The 25,615-nt window shown below is 34.2% G+C and overlaps 2 protein-coding genes and 1 long non-coding RNA gene across 5 annotated transcripts in view; 1 reads left to right on the top strand and 2 right to left on the bottom strand.

Annotated features, from left to right (window-relative positions):
• Positions 1-1,320, bottom strand: part of LOC308201182 — a 133,856-nt gene extending 132,536 nt beyond the window's left edge. For all 3 annotated transcript variants that reach the window (XR_013956100.1, XR_013956101.1, XR_013956102.1), the window contains exon 1: positions 471-1,320. This is a non-coding gene — a long non-coding RNA (uncharacterized lncRNA). The remainder of the gene's footprint in view (positions 1-470) is intronic.
• The window catches only part of LIPC (lipase C, hepatic type), a 72,011-nt gene extending 69,549 nt beyond the window's left edge, over positions 1-2,462 (top strand). Inside the window, 1 exon segment of the mRNA XM_080608126.1 lies at positions 1,328-2,462. Within this exon segment, the coding sequence (XP_080464252.1) occupies positions 1,328-1,430 (103 nt within the window). The 3' untranslated portion in view covers positions 1,431-2,462.
• Positions 2,463-5,950: 3,488 nt separating this feature from the next.
• Positions 5,951-25,615, bottom strand: part of ADAM10 (ADAM metallopeptidase domain 10) — a 49,479-nt gene continuing 29,814 nt past the window's right edge. Inside the window, exons 5-16 of the mRNA XM_080608091.1 lie at positions 22,470-22,573; positions 20,917-21,066; positions 19,709-19,801; positions 18,901-19,084; positions 16,616-16,779; positions 14,856-15,039; positions 13,788-13,938; positions 11,325-11,508; positions 10,002-10,110; positions 9,487-9,707; positions 8,652-8,778; positions 5,951-8,199 (exon numbers count right to left, since the gene is read on the bottom strand). Of these exons, the coding sequence (XP_080464217.1) occupies positions 8,105-8,199; positions 8,652-8,778; positions 9,487-9,707; positions 10,002-10,110; positions 11,325-11,508; positions 13,788-13,938; positions 14,856-15,039; positions 16,616-16,779; positions 18,901-19,084; positions 19,709-19,801; positions 20,917-21,066; positions 22,470-22,573 (1,766 nt within the window). The 3' untranslated portion in view covers positions 5,951-8,104. The remainder of the gene's footprint in view (positions 8,200-8,651; positions 8,779-9,486; positions 9,708-10,001; positions 10,111-11,324; positions 11,509-13,787; positions 13,939-14,855; positions 15,040-16,615; positions 16,780-18,900; positions 19,085-19,708; positions 19,802-20,916; positions 21,067-22,469; positions 22,574-25,615) is intronic.

Here is a 25,615-nt window from a genome sequence, read left to right on the forward strand (position 1 = left end):
CGCACTGCGACTTTTCTACACAATTGTTAACAATATCTGATCATCATATCCTATGCATAAATTGCTATCTCACTCCAGAAGGACATGAAATTTCAAAGAAACAGGATACAACAGAAGATAAATATTGATTTCAACACTAAGACCATGCAAATTCAAATTCCTGCTTGCAAAGTATGACAAATCTCAGTTATTTGCCTTTCAATATATACTTTTTTTTTTAATATTCTGAAGGCAAAATAAACCGGTAGTTTCCTGCCCTGTCCCAGTTGCTTTGGAACTGTATCCACAAATTTGAGTGTGGTAGTGTTCTCTACATACTGCAGTGCTATTAACACTTTTGAAACTGCTTATTCAGAGAAATTTCAGTCGGAAGACAGAATAATAAAATTAATAATGATTCCAACTGCTTTAATCACTTGAGAATTTTTAACAGCATTTTAATTAAGGTGAATGAGAAAACTACGTGTTACCTTGTAAGTGTGGCTCGGCCTCAGATGGTGGTCTTTCCCTGGTGCAGTCTTTCTTATCAGCACCAGTTAAAACTACTGCAGACTTTCTGTGCAATGGTACTAATTGGCAGAGCTGCACCTCCTTGATGCTGGCAAAAAAGACAAATTAGACAATTTAAAGAGATTTTTATATGGTAATACATGTGTGTTGGGGTGGGAGGAAGGGCAGAGAAGGGATCATATTTTCTTAGGCTTTTTCCTCTCTGAAAATGTATTTTGTAGGTATTTTCCTCCTCCTAACTCAGCACTTTGCACATTTCTCTGCCATAAAAAGTAATTGTTGCTCTAACATCTCTTTCTGTTTTTAAAGTGATGATCCCAAATCAGTACTGACATAGCTGCCAAATGAAATTAAACATACTACACAGTGCAAATTAGAGAGCTGTTTTAAAACAGATTTTTTACCTTGATAAAAGTATGAAGGCTGTGAAAGGATTATGTCAGATATACTCACTTTTTTAACCAGGAAACTCCGCTCCAATAGTACTGTGTCAATAACATAGAACAAGCCAATTACTACTGATGTACCACTTAGGAAATCCTGGAAAGACGTTAATTGATATGGGGAGTTCAGGCGGTATCTTCAGGAACCTATTGCTATTTAGAAGCTTTTTGCTGTAAGCAGAGGCAGGAGTTTTTGTCAAGGTTTTAATGGGTATTGCTTAAGTGATGTTTTCTTTCTGTGCAATCTGGGATGTCATGTGAAAGTAAACAAAGGATAAAGACAGTAAAAGTCAAAGTATTTAGAGAGCACACTTTTATACATATAGTATCCCTAGAAAGTAATATTATACTTACATTCTGCATTTTCTTTCTAGAATGACATTTTGTTCTCAAAGTATCGAAAACATTCACCTTTATCCAGCCCAAGAGAAAACATTTGTGAGATGTGAAGATCGCTTTCGGAGACAAGAAAAGTGAGCAAGAACAAAAAGAAACTACTTACCAAAACACACTCAAAATACCACACATCTAGTAAGATATTTTAAAAACACACAGCTATGTTAAGCATAAATTTAAATACCCTGATAGTTTCAGGGATAATGAAGAAAACACAAAAATGTAGATGTTGTGATACAACAGTAACTGAAATGCACTTTGTTCATCTGCTAGACTACTCTCAGTGATCGATGAGCAATTTCATCAACAGCAACTGTTAATTTTAAATTCTTTAAAGCTTTGAAAGAATGCCTGCTCATTAGAAATACAAAGGTTACTATTTGAAAGAAACATCTTTGAAAAAAGGAGCTTAATTTCCAATTAAATGCTTTGAAACATTAATAGTGACTACTATCAATTAAATCTTTCCTAAATTATTTCCTGGAGAAGGTGGAGCTAAGTAATTGTAAGCATACTCCCAAGTAGATAACATTATCAAAGATTTTGAACTTCTTACTTTGTAACCTTCATAAACTAGAAAACATCTAAACGTATAGAAAGCTTGAGCTATCCATTATAACTTGATGACAAGCAAAATAACAGTAACACCTAAAAAAAGATGTCCTATTGGAAAATGCTTTGCTGTTTAACCATTTTAGAGTACTAATTAAAATTACTAGTAATTTAACAATGCTTAGTGTACTGCACACAATTGTAGCACAACTAAGTTTTTAACTTTTGAATTAAAATCATATTGTTCATGTAATGCCTGAGATTTTTAGATTTTAAAACACTGTATAGCAGATTTTAGCATGATTTGGAACTGTATTAATAAATTAAAATGGTCAAAACTTTATCAGATATATTCAGTGCATATAAATTTAAAAAATTCAAATATACAAAATTCCATTGTTTCCTATGTCAGAATATAACTACATAAAGAAACACTATCATATCAGATTACTTATGCTTTATCCTTCATACAATAGCATTAATAAATATGTACATCAAAGTATTTCATTTGTCACTTTATAATGGTAAGCACAAGATTAATTAAAATTATGTTTATGACTATTCTGAATGTAATTTATTTTAAATATTCTCTAAGTAGGAAACAAGTGTAAAATAGTCACAAGACCTGGAGCAAAGCATATTTTCCATATCAAGATACTGTAGGAAATTTGGAATGAAAATACACCTTACCAGGATTTAAATGATTGATTTGAAAATCATGACAAATGAATGAGTTGAGCTGAACTGGCAATCCTGCAAGCATGAACCATCATCAGATGGTGAATGCAGGCAACTTTGCCAACCATCCAGAATACTAACTTCCAACTTTTAAATGCTCTTTTCAATGGCTAGCTTCTATTTAAATAAACAGGAATATTAAATACAGAAACAGAAGGGCTGATTAAATACAATGGAAACTGAAGGATACTTTACACACGATAATGGTTGTGCTTCCGGAGGTGTAAATTTCAGAGGCTGATTTGATATTAGAAAATGGACACTTGAATAGCATCTTGATTATGAGAAATCCTTGTAGATTTAGGTACAAATTCCATGTAAAGAAAATCTTTAGATCTTCAAAGTAAGCTTTGTGCTTTCATAGATTTTGCTCAAAAAAGTGCTTCATTAACACCAACATATTTCAGCTTTCTATGTCAAAAATAGAATTTTTAAGCAAGGAATTCTGCGCCTTGTTATCCCCAATACTCCAATTTCCTAATAATAGCTTTGTTAAAGTTTTGTTTTGTTCCTTAATGTAAACACAGAACATATTACAGTCACTTTATTCAAAATCGTAGTACAGTAAACCAGAAAGTCAAATTAGGAAAGAGGGAAATTTCAGTACAAGTATTCCTGAACCAGCTATGTAAGCATTAGACTTGTTTTTAGATGGTTATAGCTACTATGAAGAACAAAATAAAACAAACAAACAACAAAAAAACACCGCCAACAAAAACAAAACCAAACCAGCCTTGAAAAGAGTTAATAGCTAGAAACCAAGTGACAGCATTTTAAGGTGAATGAAGTTAAGATGGACTCTGTCCCGAAGACAATAAAAAAAGCAAATTTCAATGTGGTCACTTCCGTGCGCAGCTGAAGGCATTTCAATTTTCCAAGAGCAGATCAGTAAAGCACAATGAAAAACAAGGTAGGGTGGGTGTTGGGGGCATGGGGTGAAGTGTATCCAGATACCTCAAATTATGCCTCTCCTTAGATTGTTTGCAGAATTCAATTGTTTCTGGAATTCAGTTTTTGCTTCTGGGAAAAGGTAAAAAATCAGCCACTTTTACTTATCATGCTCAGAGTTATTATTTTTATTTATAAAATGTTTTTCTATTTACAAGAGAATTGAAATACTGATGTTGGTAATTGCATCTACAACATTGGTTATCACCAACTTTCTAAAAGCTGTGATTTTTGTTAGCTTGTTGAACCAAATCCTGCCCCACTCCTCAAAGGCTTTGGTTCAGAAGATATTGAAGGATTACAGAGCAAGAGGCTACTCAGAAATGGCTTGTGCTTCCCTTTCAGTGCAGTTGTTAGCATTGCACTACACCAGAAAAAGCATTCAAGAGTTGAGACAGCTTCTAAATTAATTTCTATGGTGTAACATATGCACATTCACAGACTTTCAAGTTGTGATTTTTCTGTAGCTACACACTCTAACACCTAAAAAATATTTTAGACAGTAAAGTTAGTATCACTTACTTGATAAGAAGGGATCTTAGCTGTAGGAAAAAAGTTTGAAAGCATTAGTTGAGGTAAAGCAGGTGGGAAAAAAAAGGTCAAAGACATCTACAATGTGCTGAAACCCAAACAATGGGAATAGTGCAGCTTGGGGACTTTTAAAGTTTCTGAGGAAAAATATTCTCTAGCTCAACTGCAACAAGCCAATATATCCTCAGATAACACACTTTAAAAACTCCTCTACAGTCAAACAAAAATTAAGAGAACATTCAATATTTAAACTCTTGATGATACAAATAAATTTATTCTGAGGTCTTTAGGTCTTTATTTTTATTTTTTTTTAGAAATTGTATGTCCAAATAAATTCTGTCCCAATTTTTTTGATAACCATTACACTAATTTCTGATATAAAATTGACATTAAGCCTATGTTGCAGCATACTTATAGTCTTACATAGCCAGAACCTGATGTCAAGGTTATACCTCCAATTCCAAGTGGTTATAGTGGTGCCTTACTTTGTGCTCACTGGAATTACCCTGTATCACTCCAGAAACTGAACTGAGACCCTGAAAGCCATCAGAGGCCTACCTCTGTCAGCACAAGCACAGCTTAGAATGGCAAAGAATGCTGTGCTTTTAATCACCTCTGTGTAATAACAGGCATCCAATATTCTGAAGTAAAATCTGTGTTTGTTTGTTTTTTTTTTCCCTGAAAGCAATATTGGAACATTTAATTAAAAGGCAAACTATTTCACTGACTTACAGTCTTTACAGTTCAAATAAAGTTTCATTCTTTAAGAGGACTTTGTGATGTGCTTCTCACATTCATTCAATTCTGACTATACGTGTTTCGACAACAAACAGAGATGTTTCATGAATAAAGCATTAAGAAATAAGATTAAGTGAATAGCTATAACTAGGAGCTATTAGGTCAAATATTAAACAACTATTTATGTTCTCATTGGTTTCCCCAAACACATTTAAAGAAATACACATATTTTGTGTTCTATATGCACAGGCGTTATTTCTATGCCTCTGGCTTGAAACCCAAGGTAAAACTTTAAATACAACCACAATCAAATCTATTGGGTATCTACGATACTGATATGCAGAAGGGATTTGCTCCAAGTGATTCTTTTAATACCTTTTGCCCTAACATTGCTATTTAGCTAAAAGGGGAAACGCTTCTATTAAAAACCTCAGGGAAAACAAGTACTGTAAGGAAGGAACTCTGAATATGCTTTGATTAAATCAAAGCATATGCTGTCCTGTTAGGGAAACAGATGTCTGAGCAGGCTATTCTTAACAAACAGCTCTAAGAATGAAAGACTGCTTTTAAAATCCAAATTCTGTCAGCTCATCTTATCACTTAAATCAATGATACACTACAAAAGAAAAACACAGACCCAGCCTGGCAGTTTTAAAGCACCTTGAAGTTTTGATCCTTCAGAAAGTCTGATCCATTAATTGTGCATTCAAAACACTGTAGGTATGTCAGTTGAGGTATTCCTCCTCAACAATAAACTTATTTCACAAAGTATTATTCACTAGCTATGGTGCCAGGCTTGAATACCCCAACAGTCATGAGTTCCCATTTTAAAGATGAGAATAAAGCTTTATTTCTGTGATAATAGAAGTAATTTAAAGACATTCTAAGGGCTTTTCCATAAAAAGTTTACACAGAATATTTACTTTTGCATTTACCTTCAAGATTTGAAAACAGAGATGCACTTTGGGATTATACAGGTAGTGCAATGACTTCTCAGTGCACCTGCCCCTTTACAGTGAAAGACAAAAAAACAGAATCTGTATATTCCTTTTTGCTTTCAGGGTTCAAAAAGTAAATGGATCTTCAGAAGATGATTTCATCAAGTCTATTTATTAATGCATTTCAAGTTTCAAAAAACCTTACATATCTTTGCACAATACTTTTTTTTTTTTTGCAATTTTAGTAAAAATTTCCAAAGTGAACAAAAAAGATACTGTATAAAACACAGTGGACATGAAATTGACAGTAGTATTCCATTGCCTTGAACTTTTTTTTGATTTACCACATCTTGACTTGCAGTGGAGAGTTCAGTGCACATTTCTCTTTTCAGAAAACATTTAACTTAGACTCAAAATAAAATAGGGCAGCACTTCTCTGCCAAAACCCTACCACAGGATAACATTACAGGCAAAAAATTTACATGTTAAAGTCTACCACGCTCAAGAAGTTACTAAGAACTCTTGCTGAAGAAAAGTCACCATTTTAGAAATGCAAACCCACTTCCAATTTTTGCACAGTCTTAAAACAAATGTATTTAAAACGATTTAAAAGCAACTACATACACTTCTAACTAGTTAAGATCATTTAGAATTATTTATATAGTCTATTGGACTGGGGTTTCATGTACAAAATTTGTCTCTAAACCATGTACAAAAAGCTGTATTTTGAAAAAGTCACCACATACTGTACAAGTTTACAAGGAAGAGATCCCATTATATTCAGTAATATTTTTGGCCTTGCTGGCTTGCGTCACATTATGAGAATGATTGTGTAAACCTTATACTCTTAAGAAACAAAACAAAAACAAAAAACAAACAAAGGAAGCCTGTCCAACCCTTAGTAAATTTTCTCCTAAGCAAAGCCAGGAAAATTATAGCCATTTGCGCCTCTAATTAGCTGGGTGCTTTTGGAAAACAAGCAATAAATATATCACGAGCTTAAACATTTTGTTTGTAATGCCCCCTTTCATCTCCTGCATAGCAGTAAGCACCTTAAGACATCTTTTGTTTTCTCTTTTAAAAAAAGCCAATTATTTTACATTCGTAATACGAACTTTGGAATGGGACATTGTGCTGTTGAACTTCACTACTGTTATAAAATGTTTCTGAGAAAGTTGGTAGTCCTAACTACAATTTTAACTCTGCCACAATAGCTGGGCAAATCACTACTTTAGTGGTTATCAGTCAACAGTATCATGCTGAAAAGTTATCCAAATATCTGATAAATTAAAAAAGAAAATAAACTACAGCTTTTCTTTCTTTCCACATCCCTCGGAATCATGAACTTAATTATCATACTGCAAGAATAGCTGAAGATCCCAAATGAACTGGTTGCAAATTTTAAAACAAGTTGAATAACAGGCAGAATTTTCTACTAAAGCATGGAAATATTACATCTAACTATTCATTATTTAACTGAATAATCAGACAAATTAAAAACATTTATGCTGAGCTACAAGAAATCATTTGTATAAAACAATTTTGAAACATTCTGGCATTAGCAAAGTTTGCACACCTGCTATATATCTCTAAAAGATCATTCAATCTTGTATGCTATCGCTTAGCAGCTGTTTGATAAAAGATGAAATGAGTGCTTGAAACAACTTCGATCATGATAAAAAGTTTGATTCACAATTGCTGTGTAAAGCATCACAGGATCCTTGACCATTACACACATCATCCTCTGTTATCCTGAGTATGTCAATTAAACAGTAATTTCTTCATTAATAGCGGAAAAGTTTTATAATACAAAGAAACATCCATATTGCAATTCTCTTGTTTACAATTGCACACAAGTACGGGTGTACGTAAGAAATACATGTCTGCATATAACAATGTATATACATTGGCAAGTAATGTCTCCAATGTTGAGGTGGTCTAGCTTCCTAGCCTTGTCTGGCAGTTGAAAAATATATATTTTTTTCAATTCTTGAATAGAAGTTTTACTACAGCCATATTTGCCTGCAAGTGAAGAAAATGCAGCAATGAAGAGCACAGAAGGGGGAAAGAACCATGATGCTCTAGGACTTTGTGCCACTAAATTAAAAGTATGCAAGAAAAACATTTTTCTTCTTTTTGAGCTGGAAGATTCACTCAAAAATTAACCATTTCCACTTGCTTTGAGGGGCATATCATGCCTTTTTCTTCAATTTCTCAGAGTTTGACTGGGGACAATGATTTATTAGGTTTTTCTTTGGAGTGAGTTTTCCCATTGTAGGCACTAGGAAGAACCAAGGCAAAAAGCTGCAGTCAATGTCTCATATGTCCCATCTGATAACTCTCTCGGGGCCTTTGCCGCTGTGGTGGCTGAGTGGTTTGTGGTGGTCTCCTCCTTTTTAAAGTGCCTGTTTCAAAGAAAGGCAAATTATTAAAACAAATACAAAGGAAGAAACAATCTCCAGAAAAGTTGCCCTGGCCACAGAGGTTAAATATAACCACTTTTCTGAAAAGCTTCAGATTTAGACCTGCAAGGTTTTAAATATATGATTAAATGCATGGAATATTTACAGAATACATTCTATTATCGCAATAGTAGTTCCTTCAACAGTAAAATTCTTACAAACGGTAGCATGAAATAAGAAATGCAAGGAACTCAGAATCAGAAAACCTTTTCAATGCTTTCTTTTGATATGTATTATAGGAAAATAAGGCAAGAGTTACATTTTTATGAATTCATGCCAGTAGAACAATTCCATTTCGAGTTTCATAGTGCTAGGCAATGAACTGCTGGTTGGGACACCAGAAATTTCCCCTTCAGAATAAAACAGTTGAGTTGATAAAACATTTCTCTGCTTACCTGGAAGTGGTTTATGAGGAGGCAACTTTGGATTACTGCTTGGAGTATGAACACTGCATATCTTAATGAAACCAGCCATTAACATGATCAGGGCAATTCCCATAAGCAATACTGCCCACCAATGAGCCTAAAAACATTTAAAAAATGTTTTTTTGTATGAAGGAAAGGCATGCATGCACATGAGACATGAGTCATTAAATACGGCTCTCCTTTGCCTTTAAAAAGTCATCGAAAAGCACCAAAACATCACCTAAAAGAGCCTAACATTTTAAAGAAAAGAAGTCGTCAAAGTTCTTACACACCAAAAAAACCCCTTAAGATTCATTCTGTTATCAGAAGAGTATCTCTCAGAAGATACTTGCACTACAGTAGAGCTATATAAGCCTAAAACAATCAATAGTTTATATAACATTGACCTGGCAGCTATATGTTTCTTTATAGCTCCCCCACCCAATCTATTACTAGAAAAATGAATTATCAGAAATGCTAGAGGTCAATACACTCAGTTCCTTAAAAGAAAACAGAATATTCAAATATGAAGAGTTAAAATGGGAAAATACAGTGAGTTAAAAAATATGAACATTAACACAGAAACATAGTGGTTTGAATAGATGTATTAAGACAAAATATTTACTCAAGACACTTGTTTTCATTCCCTCCATCTGTTAAACAATTTGCTGCACTCAAGGTGCTTATAGAAAATATCAGTGAAAACTAGGACTGTTTATACTCTGAAGAATGCTGAAGTACTGCACATATATAGTGATACTTACCAGCTGTGAACTCTGATTAGCAACAACATTTTATATTATACTGGCAAGACAAAAATACTTACCACAATCCATTCTGCAATATTTTCATAAAGCTCTGGATTAAATATCGCTTTCTTTAATCTAGCTAGAGGGCCATCAGCATCTACTAGCCGACATCTCATAAACACATCACAGTAGCCTTTGAAATCATTACAAGGAGATCCAGGTTGCAAAGTAATGGTTTTACGACCAAAATGTTTCTCCCACCGGTTAGACCCTGTACTTGCACAAGTACTTGGGTCCACTGCAAAGTGAATACAAATCAGATTAGTTCAAAACATTTAAAAACATATGTGCATGAATACGCTAGTGTTCAATTGTTCAAAATATTTACTTCTGAAAATTTTCAAGTTATTCTGTAAAACAAAATAGATTGAGTATTTCCTACAAAATACAAAGCAATGTCTACCCAAAAATAAGTATGAACCAAAACCATAGTATGATCTCATGCTAACAAGAACTATAAAAAAATCCTGTCAGAAAATTCCTCAGATACCTACTGCTATATTCATGCTTACACAATCCAGACAAATCTTACTTTTTCTCATGCAGCAGACATGACACAGTTCTCTATCGTCCTTGCCATCTGAACTAGCACACGTACATTCCTCCAAGCCATACTTCTCACAGATAGAGCCAGCACATTGCTGTTTGAGACAAAAGCAAGAGAACTGAAGAAATAAATTTCACTTTTAAGCAAACTGACATTAGGGAAGATACTAATTTTTAATAGCCGAAAGCATAATTGCAGAGATGCTAAAAAACAAAAACAACAAAAAAAAAAAACAGCTTGAATTTTTTCTGAAGTTTATATAACAAAAAATGATTATAACTATCCAATTTCAATGTTTAGGCTTACTTGAGAATTTTTAAAGGTGATTTAATTTTTTTTTTAACGCTATCTTCTTTTAGGGTACTCTGTAAAAGCTTCATAGCACTGGAATGCACCGTAATTCACATTCAAACATGATTACTCAAAACCGTGATTCATAAAACAAATCAAGAGCATGTCTTCAAAAATATTTTCCCTCAGAAAATAAGAATAAAAATTTTAGGGCGGGAAATATTGTGTATTCAATTACTGTGGGATGACTCTTCAAATAAACTTAAATTAAAAAATCAGTTTATTTACAAACTTGTTTCTAAATCAAGTAACTATACAGCCAATTCCTCTATCTTCACAGTGACTCAAGTTTATAATAGATTTTTAGCTAATTATTTCATTAAAAAGTGAACTGTGAAAAATGAAGAGTTAGAACAACAGGATTTACAGCTCTTTAAAAGGATGACTTTTGCTTTTTTCCCCTTTCAAGTAAACACAGATCAACTTATAAAATATTTCCCATCCATTTTTAATAATAACTGCCATGGACTGTATAACCCAGGAAACTAATGGCAGTTCAGAGTAATTCCATATCCATGCACATGTGTTACGTGCACGTGGCAGGGAGGGAAGAACTGTATATTTTCATTAGGCCAAATTCAGCATGTCCCAGTAATATAACTAATTTTCTAAGGCAAGAAATTCCTTGATCAAGACTCAGGAAAAACGAGAAAATATCACTAGGAGGCAAAACATACTTTCGTATGCTTCATTTTCACAAAAACTTTAAATGGAACCTTCTCAAATAGTAAAGCTAGCTTGACACTTGTTAGCTGTTGCTTAATATTTGTCGTACCTTCACAGTTACCTTGACAGAAATCTATACATAAAACATTCCTATTGAAAGAAGATTATTCTTACATTGTTCTCCATTAAATATTGAAACCATATAACTTCACAATGTAGTGCCTTGCAATAAACAACTGCAGAGTTACATATAACTGTAAAAAAACCTAACAAGCGAACAAAAAAACATACCCCATTTAGGCAAACTTGTGTACGTCTGTTGCAATCTGTGAAATTTGGTTTGGGCTCAGAGGCTGGACATAGAGCACTGAAACCATTACACATTCCTTCTCTCGCACAGTCAGAATCATTTCGACACTTATCAGTCTTTAGTTTGAAATTACAGTGTGCAGTACAGCAGGGACCTTGACTAGGGCTAGAAATAAACAAAATATAAATATAAAGAAAAAGTGAACTTTTATGAAGAAATATTCATCTTGAGACCTTCTCAGAGTAATTTATGATTTGTGCCAAGTAAAAGGTAAATTGAAAAATATTTTTCCTCCCTTGAGGTAACAAGGTTTCTGCACAGAATACCAACTTCTCCGTTCACGGCAGTAATCAAACCATTTGCAATGTATAAGAAAAATAGTACAAATGCATCTTAATTTAAGATATACAGAAAATAACAGCATCTCAAATCTTGTATATACAAAATGTTAAATTAAAAAGTTAATGAAATTAGTTCAGGAATAACTGATGAATTTGACAGTATCAGTTTCATTACAATCAATAAGTCAAGATTTATCTGTCACTGATGTAACATCCACAAGTATTTTTTTTCTACTTTCTGCAGAAATACCACTTACACTGTTTAAATAAATGAGAAGAGGGAAGGAGACAGGTCAGAAGAGCTTATATCAGAAATCACAGGCAGCTTACAAAGTTTTTGTGAAGGAAAGACTTTTTGAAGAAGCCATACAGCTTAGGTTTCCCCAAAACTTTTTGGCACCAACATGAAGGTATCTGAGGGTCTTATAGCAAGGCCTACCAGCATATCATCCTAGTCTACCTGATGCAACCACAGGAAAACCATTTCTTCCTGAAGCTATATTCAAGCACACATCATTACAAGTAGCAGAAGAGTGAGGGTTATAACACGTATATAACTACTTGACTAAAGCACAGCCTCCTGGGTTCTCATTTCATAGTATTCTATAACTCACCACTCACAATGCACTTAATGGCATTCAGTGGACATTGGAAGATCGTGCAGACCTTCTGGAGGTCATTATCTCTATTTTAAAACTATGGTATGCCATAAAAATCACTCATGTCACACAGAAAAGACTTAAAGATACACAACACTATTGGATAGCTACCAACATTTTCCTAAAGTATTTAGTACTTTGACATGCAATTTATGTGACCCATTCTTACATTTGGATTTTGTTTTACAAGTCTTTGGAAACATCTTTGAACCACAAAGTTTTCTATCTCAAATAAAACTGGAAAAAGGAAATTCTAAAAGAAAAAGGATGCAGCAACTAATATTTAAGACTGTTTCAGCAGGGCTTAAAGCTAGACTATAGTCAGCTGAACATAAGATTTTTAGAAGACAGAAAAGAAAAGGTGGCAGCAGCACCTGGTGTACTCAGAAGCAGTCAGCTCCTCACTCACCAGATGCACGATATAAAAGAAAATCTTACAAACCAATGATAAAGCAATGTAAGGCTTTCCTCCTTCCCCAGAATAAATTACAAGAATTTGCAAGGTGGAAAAAAAGGCATACAAAATTATTGTGACCACAAATTGTCCTTCTACCACGTCTACAGCATCAAATACATTTTCATAGCAGATGTTATTTCTACTTCCACTCACAGGACGACAAAGGTAATATTTTAAGGCAGGAAAGATTAATTAGAACACAACTCTGCATGTTGTATGATAAACTTGAGCTGTTTTAGACTTCAACAGTAACTTTCTCTTCATCTTTGGCTAACCAGATGTTATATTTTATGTCTGTCTCTGGAGAGGAACAAAAGCTCATGGGTGAAAAAAATCTAAGTTTTTAGATGAGGTCAAAATTTAACCTCTGTGTTAAGTTATGTAACCAAAAGATAGTAGTTGACTTGTACTTCACCTTCACCATAGCATCAAAGTCTTATAATCTTTAAAAGCTGCTCTTATAAATCACTGTGTGTAGAACATTGCAAAGATATGGGTGACTTAAAAACATAATTTCATCTATAGAACAAGCATAAAAAGAGAAAAACATTTGGTCATGTATAGCCTTAAATCATCTTCCAGTTAGGCAACACTGTAGAAATGGTACTAGGAAGGATTCAACTTCAGAATATCCTTCCATTATTATTTGAGAAATTAATGCTTTCTTGTACCTGTCTTAAAAACAGCACACTGGTCATGTTTTTCTGAACCATGCAGCTTTTGCAAAGACTTTTGTGCAACAAATTTCAAACAAAGACGACCAAGTTTCAACACACTTGTCTGTGCTGAGTATTAGGATATATTAGCATAGATACAACTCAGCATCATGTAAGTTTATAAAAACACTAGAAAACAGTCATTTGACTACCAAGGGAAAGCAAGCTACAATTAGCACCAAGAATTGTATACCATACTTGTGCTGATCAACTTCTCACTCGCTGTATGAGGTATTTTAAATAAAAGTACTACAATAGAAATGTACAATACCTGCAGGATTTGCCTGGTTTTAACTTGCATTTTTTATCTTCCGATTGGTTTGCATCATAACAGCACTCATCTTTACACTGGTCGCTATATCCACAATCACACTGTTCTCCTTGTTCCACCAGTCCATTACCACAGATTGGCTGACCAGACTCTGAAAAATGACAGTACATTTTGTATAAAGCAGTACAAAGAATATGAAAATAAGAAAATATTGACTTGCAACGGCATCCAACTAGGCAAGACTGAGAATATCTGCTCAAGTCGAACTTTGTGCAGACTAGGACTCAAGTAAGTCAACTTGCACTACTTGTTCACCACCCAGTTTAGTCATTCCTACAGTTCATACAATTTAAGCTTCTGAGTAAAAGGATTCTGCTGATAACAATGGGAGTTTCTTGTGCAGATAGGAAGCCAGGAGTGATAATAGGATGAAGCTGAAAGGCACTTCTGGAGGTTGTGTAGTCCAATCTTTCACTCAGAGAAGGGTCAACTACATCAGGTTGCCCAGGGCTTTGTCTAGATGGGTTTTGAGCATCTCCAAAGATGAAAAGATTTCACAACCTTCTGAGCAACCTGCTCCAGTGTTCAACCACCCTCACAGTAAAAAGAAAAGAAAAGAAACATATGTAAAAACCCAAGCCATCACATATAAATAGGACTTCCTGTATTTTAATTTGTGCCTCTTTCCTCTTGTCCTTTCACTGGACACCAGTGAGCAGAGTCTGGATTGGTTTTCTTTACTCCCTCCCACCAGAAATTTATACAGACAGACACAAGCCACCCCGTTCCCAGCCTTCTCTTCTCCAGCCTGAAGTCTCAGCTCTCTCAGTGTCTCCTCACATCATACGCTGCAATCCCTTAATCATATTTGTGGCCCTTTGCTGGACTTGCTCCAGTACATCCATGTGTTTTCTGTACTGGGGAGCCCAGAACTTGACACAAAACTACAGATCTCAAACTCGATTCTTTATTTACAGAATCCTTCAGTAATTAAAAAAAAATAAATTTCTTATTAAGCTTATTATTAACAACTTTGCTGTTCTGCTTTCAGGATGGCTAAATACATACCAACAAAGCAATTATTTCTCTTTTTCTCAAGAACTTGGCTGATATTTCGAATACTACAAATAGAGAACTTGTTGTTGTTAAGTTTGTCCCCAGATGTAGCTCTTGCATACATGATAAAATTGCCATTTTCTTTCTGTCCCAAGTTCTTGGATTCTCCTGGAGTGCACTCCATTCCAGAATCATGCTGCAAAATTAAAAAAAAAATAAAAATCATATTGCTACAGCTTCTCTAATTTCTTGCTTTTTCTACATGTGAACAAGGTACTTGATTTGCTAACTTTACAAAACTTTAATTGTCACTGTCTTAATCATAAAACGCCATCTTATACCGTAAGTCTTTTCAGATCATAAAAAGGAAACAGAAAAAGGTTTTACTGACAATAGCAACAAGCAACTATTTTTTCAAGTTTTAGCTTATTTAAATTCTTGGAAATATACACCCCATATGCACGTACCAGAAGGAAAACAGACTTGAAAAAAACTTGATATAAGAATGGCTTTATAGTCGGAAAAGGGTGAACTACTATGTGGAAGAAAAACTGAAACAGCAGTCCATCTTTTTGCTTGCTTTCAGGAAGGGGTAAAGAGAACTTTAGAATAGAGAAGAAATTGGTTTCTGTCCTCCAGTGACAAGCCTAATATTCAGTATGACACACTGAAAGCTAGCATACTAGCCATGAGACTGAAAAATAAATTGCAAAGATCAAGAGGAACTCCAATGCAGTTCTGATGTATCTAACTTTCCAGAAATGTAACCTATGTCTCTAAAAGTAGCAGGTATATGTTAAAACTAAAGATACTTGTGAGAACTGTGTAACTTACAGTTTGGTAGAACCAAATGTGTACTTTTACATATTTCCTGGACTGAAATTGTTCTTTTTAATTTCACTGTAAATTGCATCTTACAAACTAATCCAAAAGATGTTTCACTCAGTAGGACTAACTTTTTCAGTTTCACATGCTCATATTTTCAATTATACTTGCAATACTTGTTCTTATTGTTCCCACTCAAAGTGGTTGTATTATGGATGTTCTCAAGGTACATGAAGTAAGCATACATATGCAAACACCAGTTTCTAAACAACTCATTATTTCTGTCGTATCTTGATATCATATTACTTCCAAAAGTAGAAAGCCTATATACTTAAGTTAGAAACAAAAAAAGAGGCCCCTGCCCCACAACCCCCAACAAAAAAACCCTCCACTTTGTTCTCAAGTCCAGCAAAATCACAAAAGCCTTTTGGTTTTGGTTTGTCACAAACAAATCATATCCCTAAATGAGGGGAGAATTTTGCTCTAAAATGCCATTCTAGTTATCTTAATCTCCTTCATTCATTTTTTTGTAATCCTGTAAGTAAAAATAATTGAACAAAAAAAGGCATTCCATTTTTCCTCGTTGAATAAAGTGTCATCTTAATCAATTTTGCATTGATTCTTCCTCCACTCTAGCATAAACCAAAATACATTTAAAAAATGTGTGCAACCCTAGTCTTCAATAAAAAAAAACATGAAAGTTTTAGGGAATAATATTACAGTTTATTTATAAGACATTGAACTAGTAGAAATGAACAATTCACAAAAATCAACTGGTGCAACAATGTTGTAAAATACTCACAGAAGGTCTTACCTTCAGAAACCTATTGTTTTTTTTTTAATGATCATATTTTCCTTACTTATAAGTAGTAAAAACTCCATTCACAAATCATACCAACCATGCATTTCAAAATTATTGAAAATAACAGATCAATAGTAATACTCACAGGTGAGCCAAAGTTATGTCCAACCTCATGAGCAAAAGTGATGTGAGAAACCTTGGGAGGAACATGAGAGCCATAGTTCTGAACAGTGATTATTCCAGTGTTCAAAGATTTCTTCTTACCATCAGAATACAGTTTGCTCTTTTCACATATTCCCCCAGAGCTCCCTGCATTTAGACCAAAGTATAACAGTCACTTAAACACTGTGTACTTTTCATCTGCCAGTTAAAACAAGAAACTACTCACTGCCTCATTGGATCCTTACAGACCAGGAGTTCTTTTGTGTAATTGATAATAACCCAACTTTGAAAGTAGATTAAGTTTATCCACGCTATTGCTCTCAGCACTGAATGAATACATTCACACAAGAAATTAGGTATTTCAGAATAGCTATTAGAACAGACTTATTTGGGGCTTTCACTGCGTGCACAAGCCCTGATTTTATCATACCCACAGTACAGGACTATCAGGGTGCAACATCCAATACAGGTGTTCTCAATCTACATCCCAATTGGATTTCACTGAGTTAAAAAAAACAAACACAAACAGTACAATCACAGAAAATCATCTATCACAGCAAGAACAGTTATAAAAAATGCCTAAGATTAGCTATTTAGCCTTGTCAGCAGAAGTGACTCATTTTTCCACCATACAATTTAAAGCTGAAAATGGTTTTGATGTGTGGGTTATCCAGATCCTTATTTAGAAGGTCAATAATCAAGTACATCACACTTACTGTTTGAAATAGTTGTGAAATTATGACTTTAATTTCACCAAAATTTTCTGTAACTGAAGTTTGTACTGAGCCACTAAGAACATTCTAAAATTCAGCTATTCTACTACTGCCAGAAGTGGTGTCAAAAAAACACCACTCTATAAAGGCCTTTCCTTACTTTCTGGAGTAAAATTTCATTTTAATGAAATATCCCATTTAACCTTTGTCAGTATGTGCATTAAGGATGAAAATATATCAAAGCAACTTCACTTTTGCCAGTCAAATTCTTTTTTTGGAAAGAGGGTTTATGGAATATACACTCCAATTCATTCTGTGTTTGCTCATTCTATGTACTAGGCTAGACATCACAGACTCAGTTTCTTATTTATGTAGGTCACCTGTGTATTATGCTTCCTATGATTTTTCCACAGTCACTAAAATTAGTGACAATTAACATACCTACTCCACTCCAAATATTCTACTAACACTTATTTGAGTATTTTACTCTCCTAAAATGAAAGGCAGACTGTCATACCACATTTCTCCACATAGCTCCAGTGCTCTTTAGCTAATGTGCTTCAGAGGAAAATACAGCAGTGGATAAAGGGAGGTTATAATTTATATCTACATCTCTTGAAGGGCTTAATGTTTGCTTTTTTTTTCCCACAAACTCTGTTTAAACTTTTAACTCTGTTAAAGCTCTTCATAATGTTCTCACAGAAGTATCTAGGCTCATGCAAAGTCTGAGATCTCTTATTTCTTCCATCAAGTGACTGCCATGTAATCAAGGATTAAGCTGTAGAACGAATGTACACTGATCATTCTGAATTTGATTTCTGTGAAGTTTCCACAACTTTGAATTTGTGCTGAATCATAATTATTTACTTGAATTTAAAGGTTAACAACTCTTAAATATACCGTTTTATAAAACTAATACATACATGACAAACATCTCAAGATCCTGCGCACATATAAACCATTACTTGGTTTTAATTTTTTTTTTCTTCAGCATAACTCAAAATACACAACTAGATTGAAACTAACGAGAAGCAGTTCAAGAACAGCGAATCTGGTATCTCCCAGAACAACATCTCACTGATTTTACTTTTGGATAAAAATAAAGCAAATAGCTTCCAACACTACCTAGAAAAACTAAGGATTCTGCAGTGTTATTCTACCACAAAATGCAAGCTACATAGTTTTGAGCTCTGTTTGTATATAGCAGAAATACTTCTTTCTCTTTTGTCAATTTACTCATACCTGTCATAAATAAAAAGCTATCCAATATCACCTTTGTATACTAAAAGAAATATGCCTTTCCTTATTGTTGAGATACTGCTCATCAGAAAGACAGCACAACTAATTGAAGTGAGATTTGATATTCTGTTCCTACTATAACAAAAATCAAAGAACATCCAGCCAAAATTGTGAAAAGTCAGCTAGAGACTGGCTTCAGCTGTAAGAGACTTTGTCTACTTGCTGTCAACTTCAAGGACAGTTTCTACTTTTCTTCTTTGTATGTACCTACAATACTTTCTTAATCTCATAGTGCTGAAGGTTTGGATACAGTTACCTGAAGGGGCTCCAACCCAAGCCAGACCAAGGACTCCATCATCAAAATCACGGTCTGTAAACACATAGGCCAAGCAATAATCATCATGGTTCTGTTCTGAGTTCAGTTCCAGAAACTTTTCCACACCAATGTTAGGAAATCGGAAGGGATTTGAAGAGTCCTTCTCATCTACAGTTGTGTTAATCTAAAAGTAAATCGAAACAAACTGTTACAAGTGATTCGTTTTCAATGGCCTTGTAAATGCCAGCTAAGATGCTTACTGTTGTCAATACCTTATTATGTTAATAGTTAAAGATGCTGCTAAAGATTTACAGGCCATGACATATTACAACCCCAATATTTCAAAAAACGTTCTAAAAATAAAGAATTGCATTTGTGTAATATATCCTCACTCCTTTAATCACTCCTTTCTTTTTCCTTATCATCAGCATGCATAGGTTTATATTTATCCTCTTAAATCATCACTTCTAGAAGGAAATTTTACCTAAATAACAGCTACCTATTTTAGAATTAAAGTCCTTGGAGAGCAATACAGTATTTGCTGGGAGTCAATACTAGTAAAACCTAAGCTGATTCTTGTAAGAGTTGACTACAACTTAACAATAACATAGCATGCCTTTGACAATACAGACTAAAACCAAATCAAATAAAGGGGGTAGGGAACCATTTGCAAAAGAGACTCTCGTGTTACATATTTACTATCAGTAAATAGGAAAGCTAAACAGCCCTGGAAACGCAATAGGTCTTCTGAACAAATAGCACTTCCAAGCAAAAAGGTGAAGCTACAAGCATTGCCAGCACAACTTACTCTTATTCGTTTCACCATAAAGCTGATGTTACGGATTCCTGAGAAATCTGTTGACTGGTAAATTGTGTCAATTGCTTTAACATGGCTGGATATCTGTCAAAAAACAAAAAAGTACCCACAGTTCAAAGATCTATGCGCTATGCCCAACTAATCTTAAATAACAACTGCACAGTCTATACTTTTACATAAAAGATATTGTGCCGTATAACTAACAGGCCTTCATAAGCAAATGCTAATGGCAAGTACTGGAAATAAATCACTTCATAACCCTAGTATTTACATTGCTAACATGCCAGGTAAAAGCAAAATCTTTTGCAGTCAAGTTAAATTTCTTTTACATATTTATATTAACTAGAAATTCAGATACTTATTTGTGATACTCATTCAATTTATTGTTACTACAATATAGTACTGCAGTTAAAACTTAATTCAAAGCTTTGTATTAAAAAAATACTTTTTAGAGCTTTATTATTTCATTTCTGTTAGAAAACAAGTGTGAAAAAAATCATTTACCTTTTACAAGAGCATAAAAATGCTAACTCACTGAACTCCTGATTTTGGAAGGTGACTTCAGAGCTTTGGAAAATATTTCTCAACTGAACTGTGTATGTATAGTGCAATGAACAAACACTGTAAGTCAGATTTGCAAGCATGCTAAATGTGCTACGTATATTTTCAGTCACAAATGGTCAGCAACAAATGTTTTCCAGGTAATGGTATGCTGACAAATGAAAAGCATCTATCTTAAGTTACTGCTGCTATTCTGACCTTCCACTATAGCAGACTCTAGACGTATGGAAAATTCTGTGTTATGAACTCATAGTATTTTGTGCTAAAATTTCAAATGAAAGACTACAGGAGTGTTAACAGAAAGGCTGGGCAGGTTGTCAAACAGAACAAAAGTCTTCAGGAAGCATGTATCTGAGTAAGAACTGAGAGAAGAAAAATCAGACAAGTCTTACTCAGAAGTGTTCAACAAACTACAGCCGTGATTATTAGCTAAAGGAAGCATAAACGCCCAGGACCTTTTTAACGGCATATCACATCCTTTTAGTGAAATAGGAAAAGCTGCTTCAATAATGCCAGGATCGCTGTAAGAAATAAAGCAACTCATTCTAAGCTAAATAAATAATAATATACACAATTTAATTAAATCTGTCAGAAATAAAGTAAAAGCAGATTATTTAAAACAGAGGGCTTGGAAATACCTGTGCAATTACAGCTTCCCTTGTTCCATAGTGCTTATAGAAGAGATGATCAGTCTGAATATAGAGCTGACAAGTATTTTTTTCAGCCTGAGTGGCACGCTTTTTTCTTAAAAGCTGTGGACCATTGCTGTTAGGTTCTTCAAAAGGCTTCTACATATACACAAGAAACAAATATATTAGTTTTGCATGTCTACATACTGAACTAGATTATCTAAAAATAGCAATAGATTTTTCTAAACACTCAAATAATATAAACAGATTTTCATTATTTTTTTAGACATATAAAGTTTCATGAAACTTGAATTAAACTAAGTCTATTATAGCCAGTCTTCAAGTATGCCATCTATTTTTAATGATACCTCAGCCAAACCTTTCATGCATTTCATGTTTTTATTACAAAAGGCAATCAATGTGAAATAGATTTTTTCGTCCATGCAATCTTTGGAATTTTTCTTCCTCATAATCCTTTTCAAAAATGAACAGTTTGTAGGTTAAAAAACAGTGCTGTGGGATTTAAATGCATCCTCCCTAACACAGGTTACTTCATACTGTGATTACCTTAGTCAGCTACCTCAGCACACAGGGATACTTAAACACTTCAGCATAGAACAAAAGGTACACCAAACATTAAGTTAATATAATTCTCATTATTTACAGCAGTATCTTCTAATAGTTTTGCATTATGACATTCATTGGTTGATAGCGCACACACTCTTCATAAAATTTTTTGGGAAAGTATGTTATCAGTACCAACAATGAACTGAGTAATACTGTGGATAATCTCTGAAGTTACAGTATAAATATGGTAAGCTACTGATGCTATTTTATTAACTGTAGCGTGTCTTTTTGTTGGCATATACTTAACACTACCAAACGATGCCAAAAGTTCAAATAGTTCATAACAGACCTAAAACTAAGATGAACTCAATTTGGAAAGTGCTGAAAAATACCTAATGTCATGACAAGTGGTGCAACTCTGAAGACAAAAAAAAAAAAAAAGCAGGAATCTGAACAGATAAGCAAGTCCCTTCCATAGACAACTTACCTCCTCTCACAGGCAATTTGTAGTATGCCCTTCCATCTTTCAACATTGCTAGTAAGACCCTCGCACTCATACTGGCTTCATTTACCACTGAAAGCACTCAGATATTACATGAGTGTCACACTAACAGATCTTGAAAATCTGACAGTTAGTGCTTTTCAAGGACCAATATACTACTTAGAGACCAAGGGAACTTGAAACTCTTCCTTCTCCACTGCAATAAAGTATATTCCTTATCTCAAGCTTACTTAAAAATTCATCTGAAGTTCTGTCTAAAAATTTGAGACCATGTAGGATTTATCAAGACTATGAGCTAGCGTATCTAAGCTGTAGAAGCAAAGGGAAAAAAATAGAAAATATATTTTAAGAAATAACTAGAAATAATTTAGGTTATTGTCTCTCACAAAATAGAGGGATGATTGACCAAAAGTGAAAAAGAAAACATACAAGAAACAGGCAGATATTACACTAATTTCTAATCAACGTAATGTATTATAGCTTGGTTTTGTACCTCTGTTGTTGGTTCTTCTATACCAGTCATCTGGTACTTCTGCATTCTTTCAAATACCGAATGATCTGCACAACCTCCTTGTGGTCCATATTTATGAGGATATTCTAAAAAGAGGAAAGCCACGCTGAGGTTTTAAATTCAAATGTGTAAACGTTAATTCTATATTAAATATAGCTTTATCTCTGCAACTTTCTCAGTTTGTGTCCAATATTGCTCATGTAGTTTTTGAAGGAAGCATTCTTAGATTCAAGCAGCTGTCTTTCCACTCACCATTTCTACTAAGATACATTCTTAGCTCAACATGCCAAAATTGCGATGACTGCTTTTTAAAGTTGTTTTCTTACAACTAGCAATAGAAATTAGGAAGCGAGCAACATATAATGTAAGGAGGAGAGTTGTTATCTAGGCATCTTTACATATTATCTTGAACTAATAGCAACATTAAAAAAAACTGAACTCATAGTGACAATTTGAGATCAACTACATCAAAGACAACTTGGATAAGAGATAGCTTGGATATTTGTTAAACTAAAACTATGAAATCTTGCTAACATTCTTATAGGATTCTATTACTTTAATTAATTCACCTTTCACAATTGTTTGTATTGTTAATGGCATGTTAACTGCCAATGCATTAGAACTGAAATTCAAATGATCCTTGGTTTCAAACTCAACTCTACTACTCTCAAACTCTTATCAGTTTGTTAACAATTTTGTTGACAAGGTGAATGCATGATTTCTATTCTGGAAAGTAAATGGCACAGGTTTCCATTTTGGAAAGTAAACAATAGTAATACAGAAGGGTGTGTGCATGTACGTGTGTTGTTAAAAATTACAGAATTAGAGATTACAAAAATTGAAAACATAGGCAAACTAAAATGAGGCTGAAAAGAAACATTTTCATCACCTCTTTAGTATAGCTCGCTGTTTAAATTTTAATAGCAAAACAGTAGTATTATCTGGGTACACATCAAAGTTAAATAAGCTGGGAAGTTAAACTAGCTCACTGAGAAGATTTTACAACAACTGGCTACTTACCCAGGGCAATTCTTTCAGTACTTGCCAATGCAGACCTCATCGCACACGTTAATGTGCTTAAGAAACACAGTCAGGTTTATCAACTTTGAATGTCAGTACCTACTGAAGATCTGTAAGCACACTGTACTTGCAGAAACTCCTTCCAGAGGTGAGAACTACCGAAGGGAAGAGGTCTTGCCCCTTCAGTTTCTCTACAGACTGGAACCCATCATAAATTGGTGCCCCAGTAACAAATAATAGAGGAAAGATTATGGGATGGTGATCCACATATACTAATACTTACAGAGCCAGTTTCTGTAGGACAAACTGTTTTTACCATCAGCACAACAGGGTGCAGGTTTTATCAAAAATGCATAAACTTCACCAAGATGCCTTTTTGTTGTTGTTGTTGCTGTTGTTGTACGTGCAAAGATCCAAAATCAGAGAGTAAATAGAACCATAGAATCGTTAAGGTTGGAAAAGACCTCCAAGAGCATCTGGTCCAACCGTCCCCCTACCACCAATATCCCCCACTAAACCATCCCTAAGCACCAGGTCCAACCTTTCCTTGAACACCTCCTGGGACGGTGACTCCATCACTTCCCTGGGCAACCCATTCCAATGCCTAAACACTCTGAGAAGAAATTTCTCCTGATTTCCAACCTGAACCTCCCCTGGTGCAACTTGAGGCTATTCCCTCTAGTCCTATCACTAGTCATCTGTGAGAAGAGGCTGACAACCAGCTCACCACAACCTCCTTTCAGGAAGATAGAACAGGCTTGTAGCAGTACAACTCTAAAGCCTAAGAGCTAGATCTTGAAAAGCTGATCTCCACATTATATGTATTTCAGGGGATTTTCCTAGGAAGTATATCTAGGCTGGTTCTGTGGAGTCAAACCCCACTAGCCATTACAGCACAGTACACGCACTGTTGTGTTATCTAGTCCGGTTCAGCTTCATCTGAAAGTTGCCTTTAATTATCTTTGATTCTCATATATGTTTCCTGCATTCATACTATATGATATTGCTAAACTATTTCAATATACAAGCCCAGCTTGTTTCAGATGTTCTCCCTAGATCATCAAGCTCTGAATTTCAAATTTCAATAATTAAAAGCTGGGGAAAATTAAATAGCAATAGGAATTAAAATATTGTATCCTTGGCATGCAGCCTTGGAGCTCTGAAAAAAAGCATTCCATACGAGTTTATGGTTCAAAATACCAACTAACAGTACAACAATATCCAACTGAAACAATGATAAGCTTAAAAGGACAAATAAATCAACAATTAAAGTAGCATTCCAACCTTCCTTCTTCCCAACCATATATATTTACAAACGTTTAACTGGTTATAAAAAAACATATGGCTTATTTAAAGATACATTAGGCCAATTTAAACATAGTTAACATCATTTTTTCAAATTGGATCCTTTACTAGCTACAAAATATTTTACTGTGATTGTAAACTTTGCATAGTAGGAAAGAACCTCTTAATAATCAAGCTTCTCTGCAAAGAAAATCTCAGCTTAAAGAGTAATTGAAAGCTTACAGTTGCATGCAAACAGTTACTCATTATCTCACTAGCAAATTAATTTTATCTATTATAACAATATCCAAGTACAGTATTGTATTTCAAAGTGTATTTTAAGTCTGAACTTTATAGAAGCTACTCTAACATGAAACAAAATCACTTTCTTCAGTCAACTTTCTTTTTTTCTTTTTCACTAGTGTTTGCCAATGAGATTATTAGCAAAATCTTGATTTTGCACAGAAGATAAATTTGTTTGGGTTCTATTAAGGATTCTAGTTTAAATTAAAAGAAAAAAAATAATCCTCAGAGGTAACTCTAGTAAGTGTGCATTAATTAGTATTTTGAAAAAAATCCTAGACTTATGAAAGAACTAGTATTGTCCTTTCACTATTTCATGCACGTGTTCATGAGTTGTAGTTATTAAAACCATGTAAATTTATTTAATGATTTTCTGTATATTTGTTTCCCATATTTCAATTTTTAACACACAAATACCATTTTAGAACAGTTGTCTCATTACATTCCTCCCAATATGGCTAGCCCTAGCACAGTGCCAGAGGAATGAAGAGACAAAAATGCTCATATTACAAGCCACTTCC

Source organism: Anser brachyrhynchus, assembly GCF_964034855.1.
Source record: "Anser brachyrhynchus genome assembly, chromosome: 11".
Classification (NCBI taxonomy): Eukaryota; Metazoa; Chordata; class Aves; order Anseriformes; family Anatidae; genus Anser; species Anser brachyrhynchus.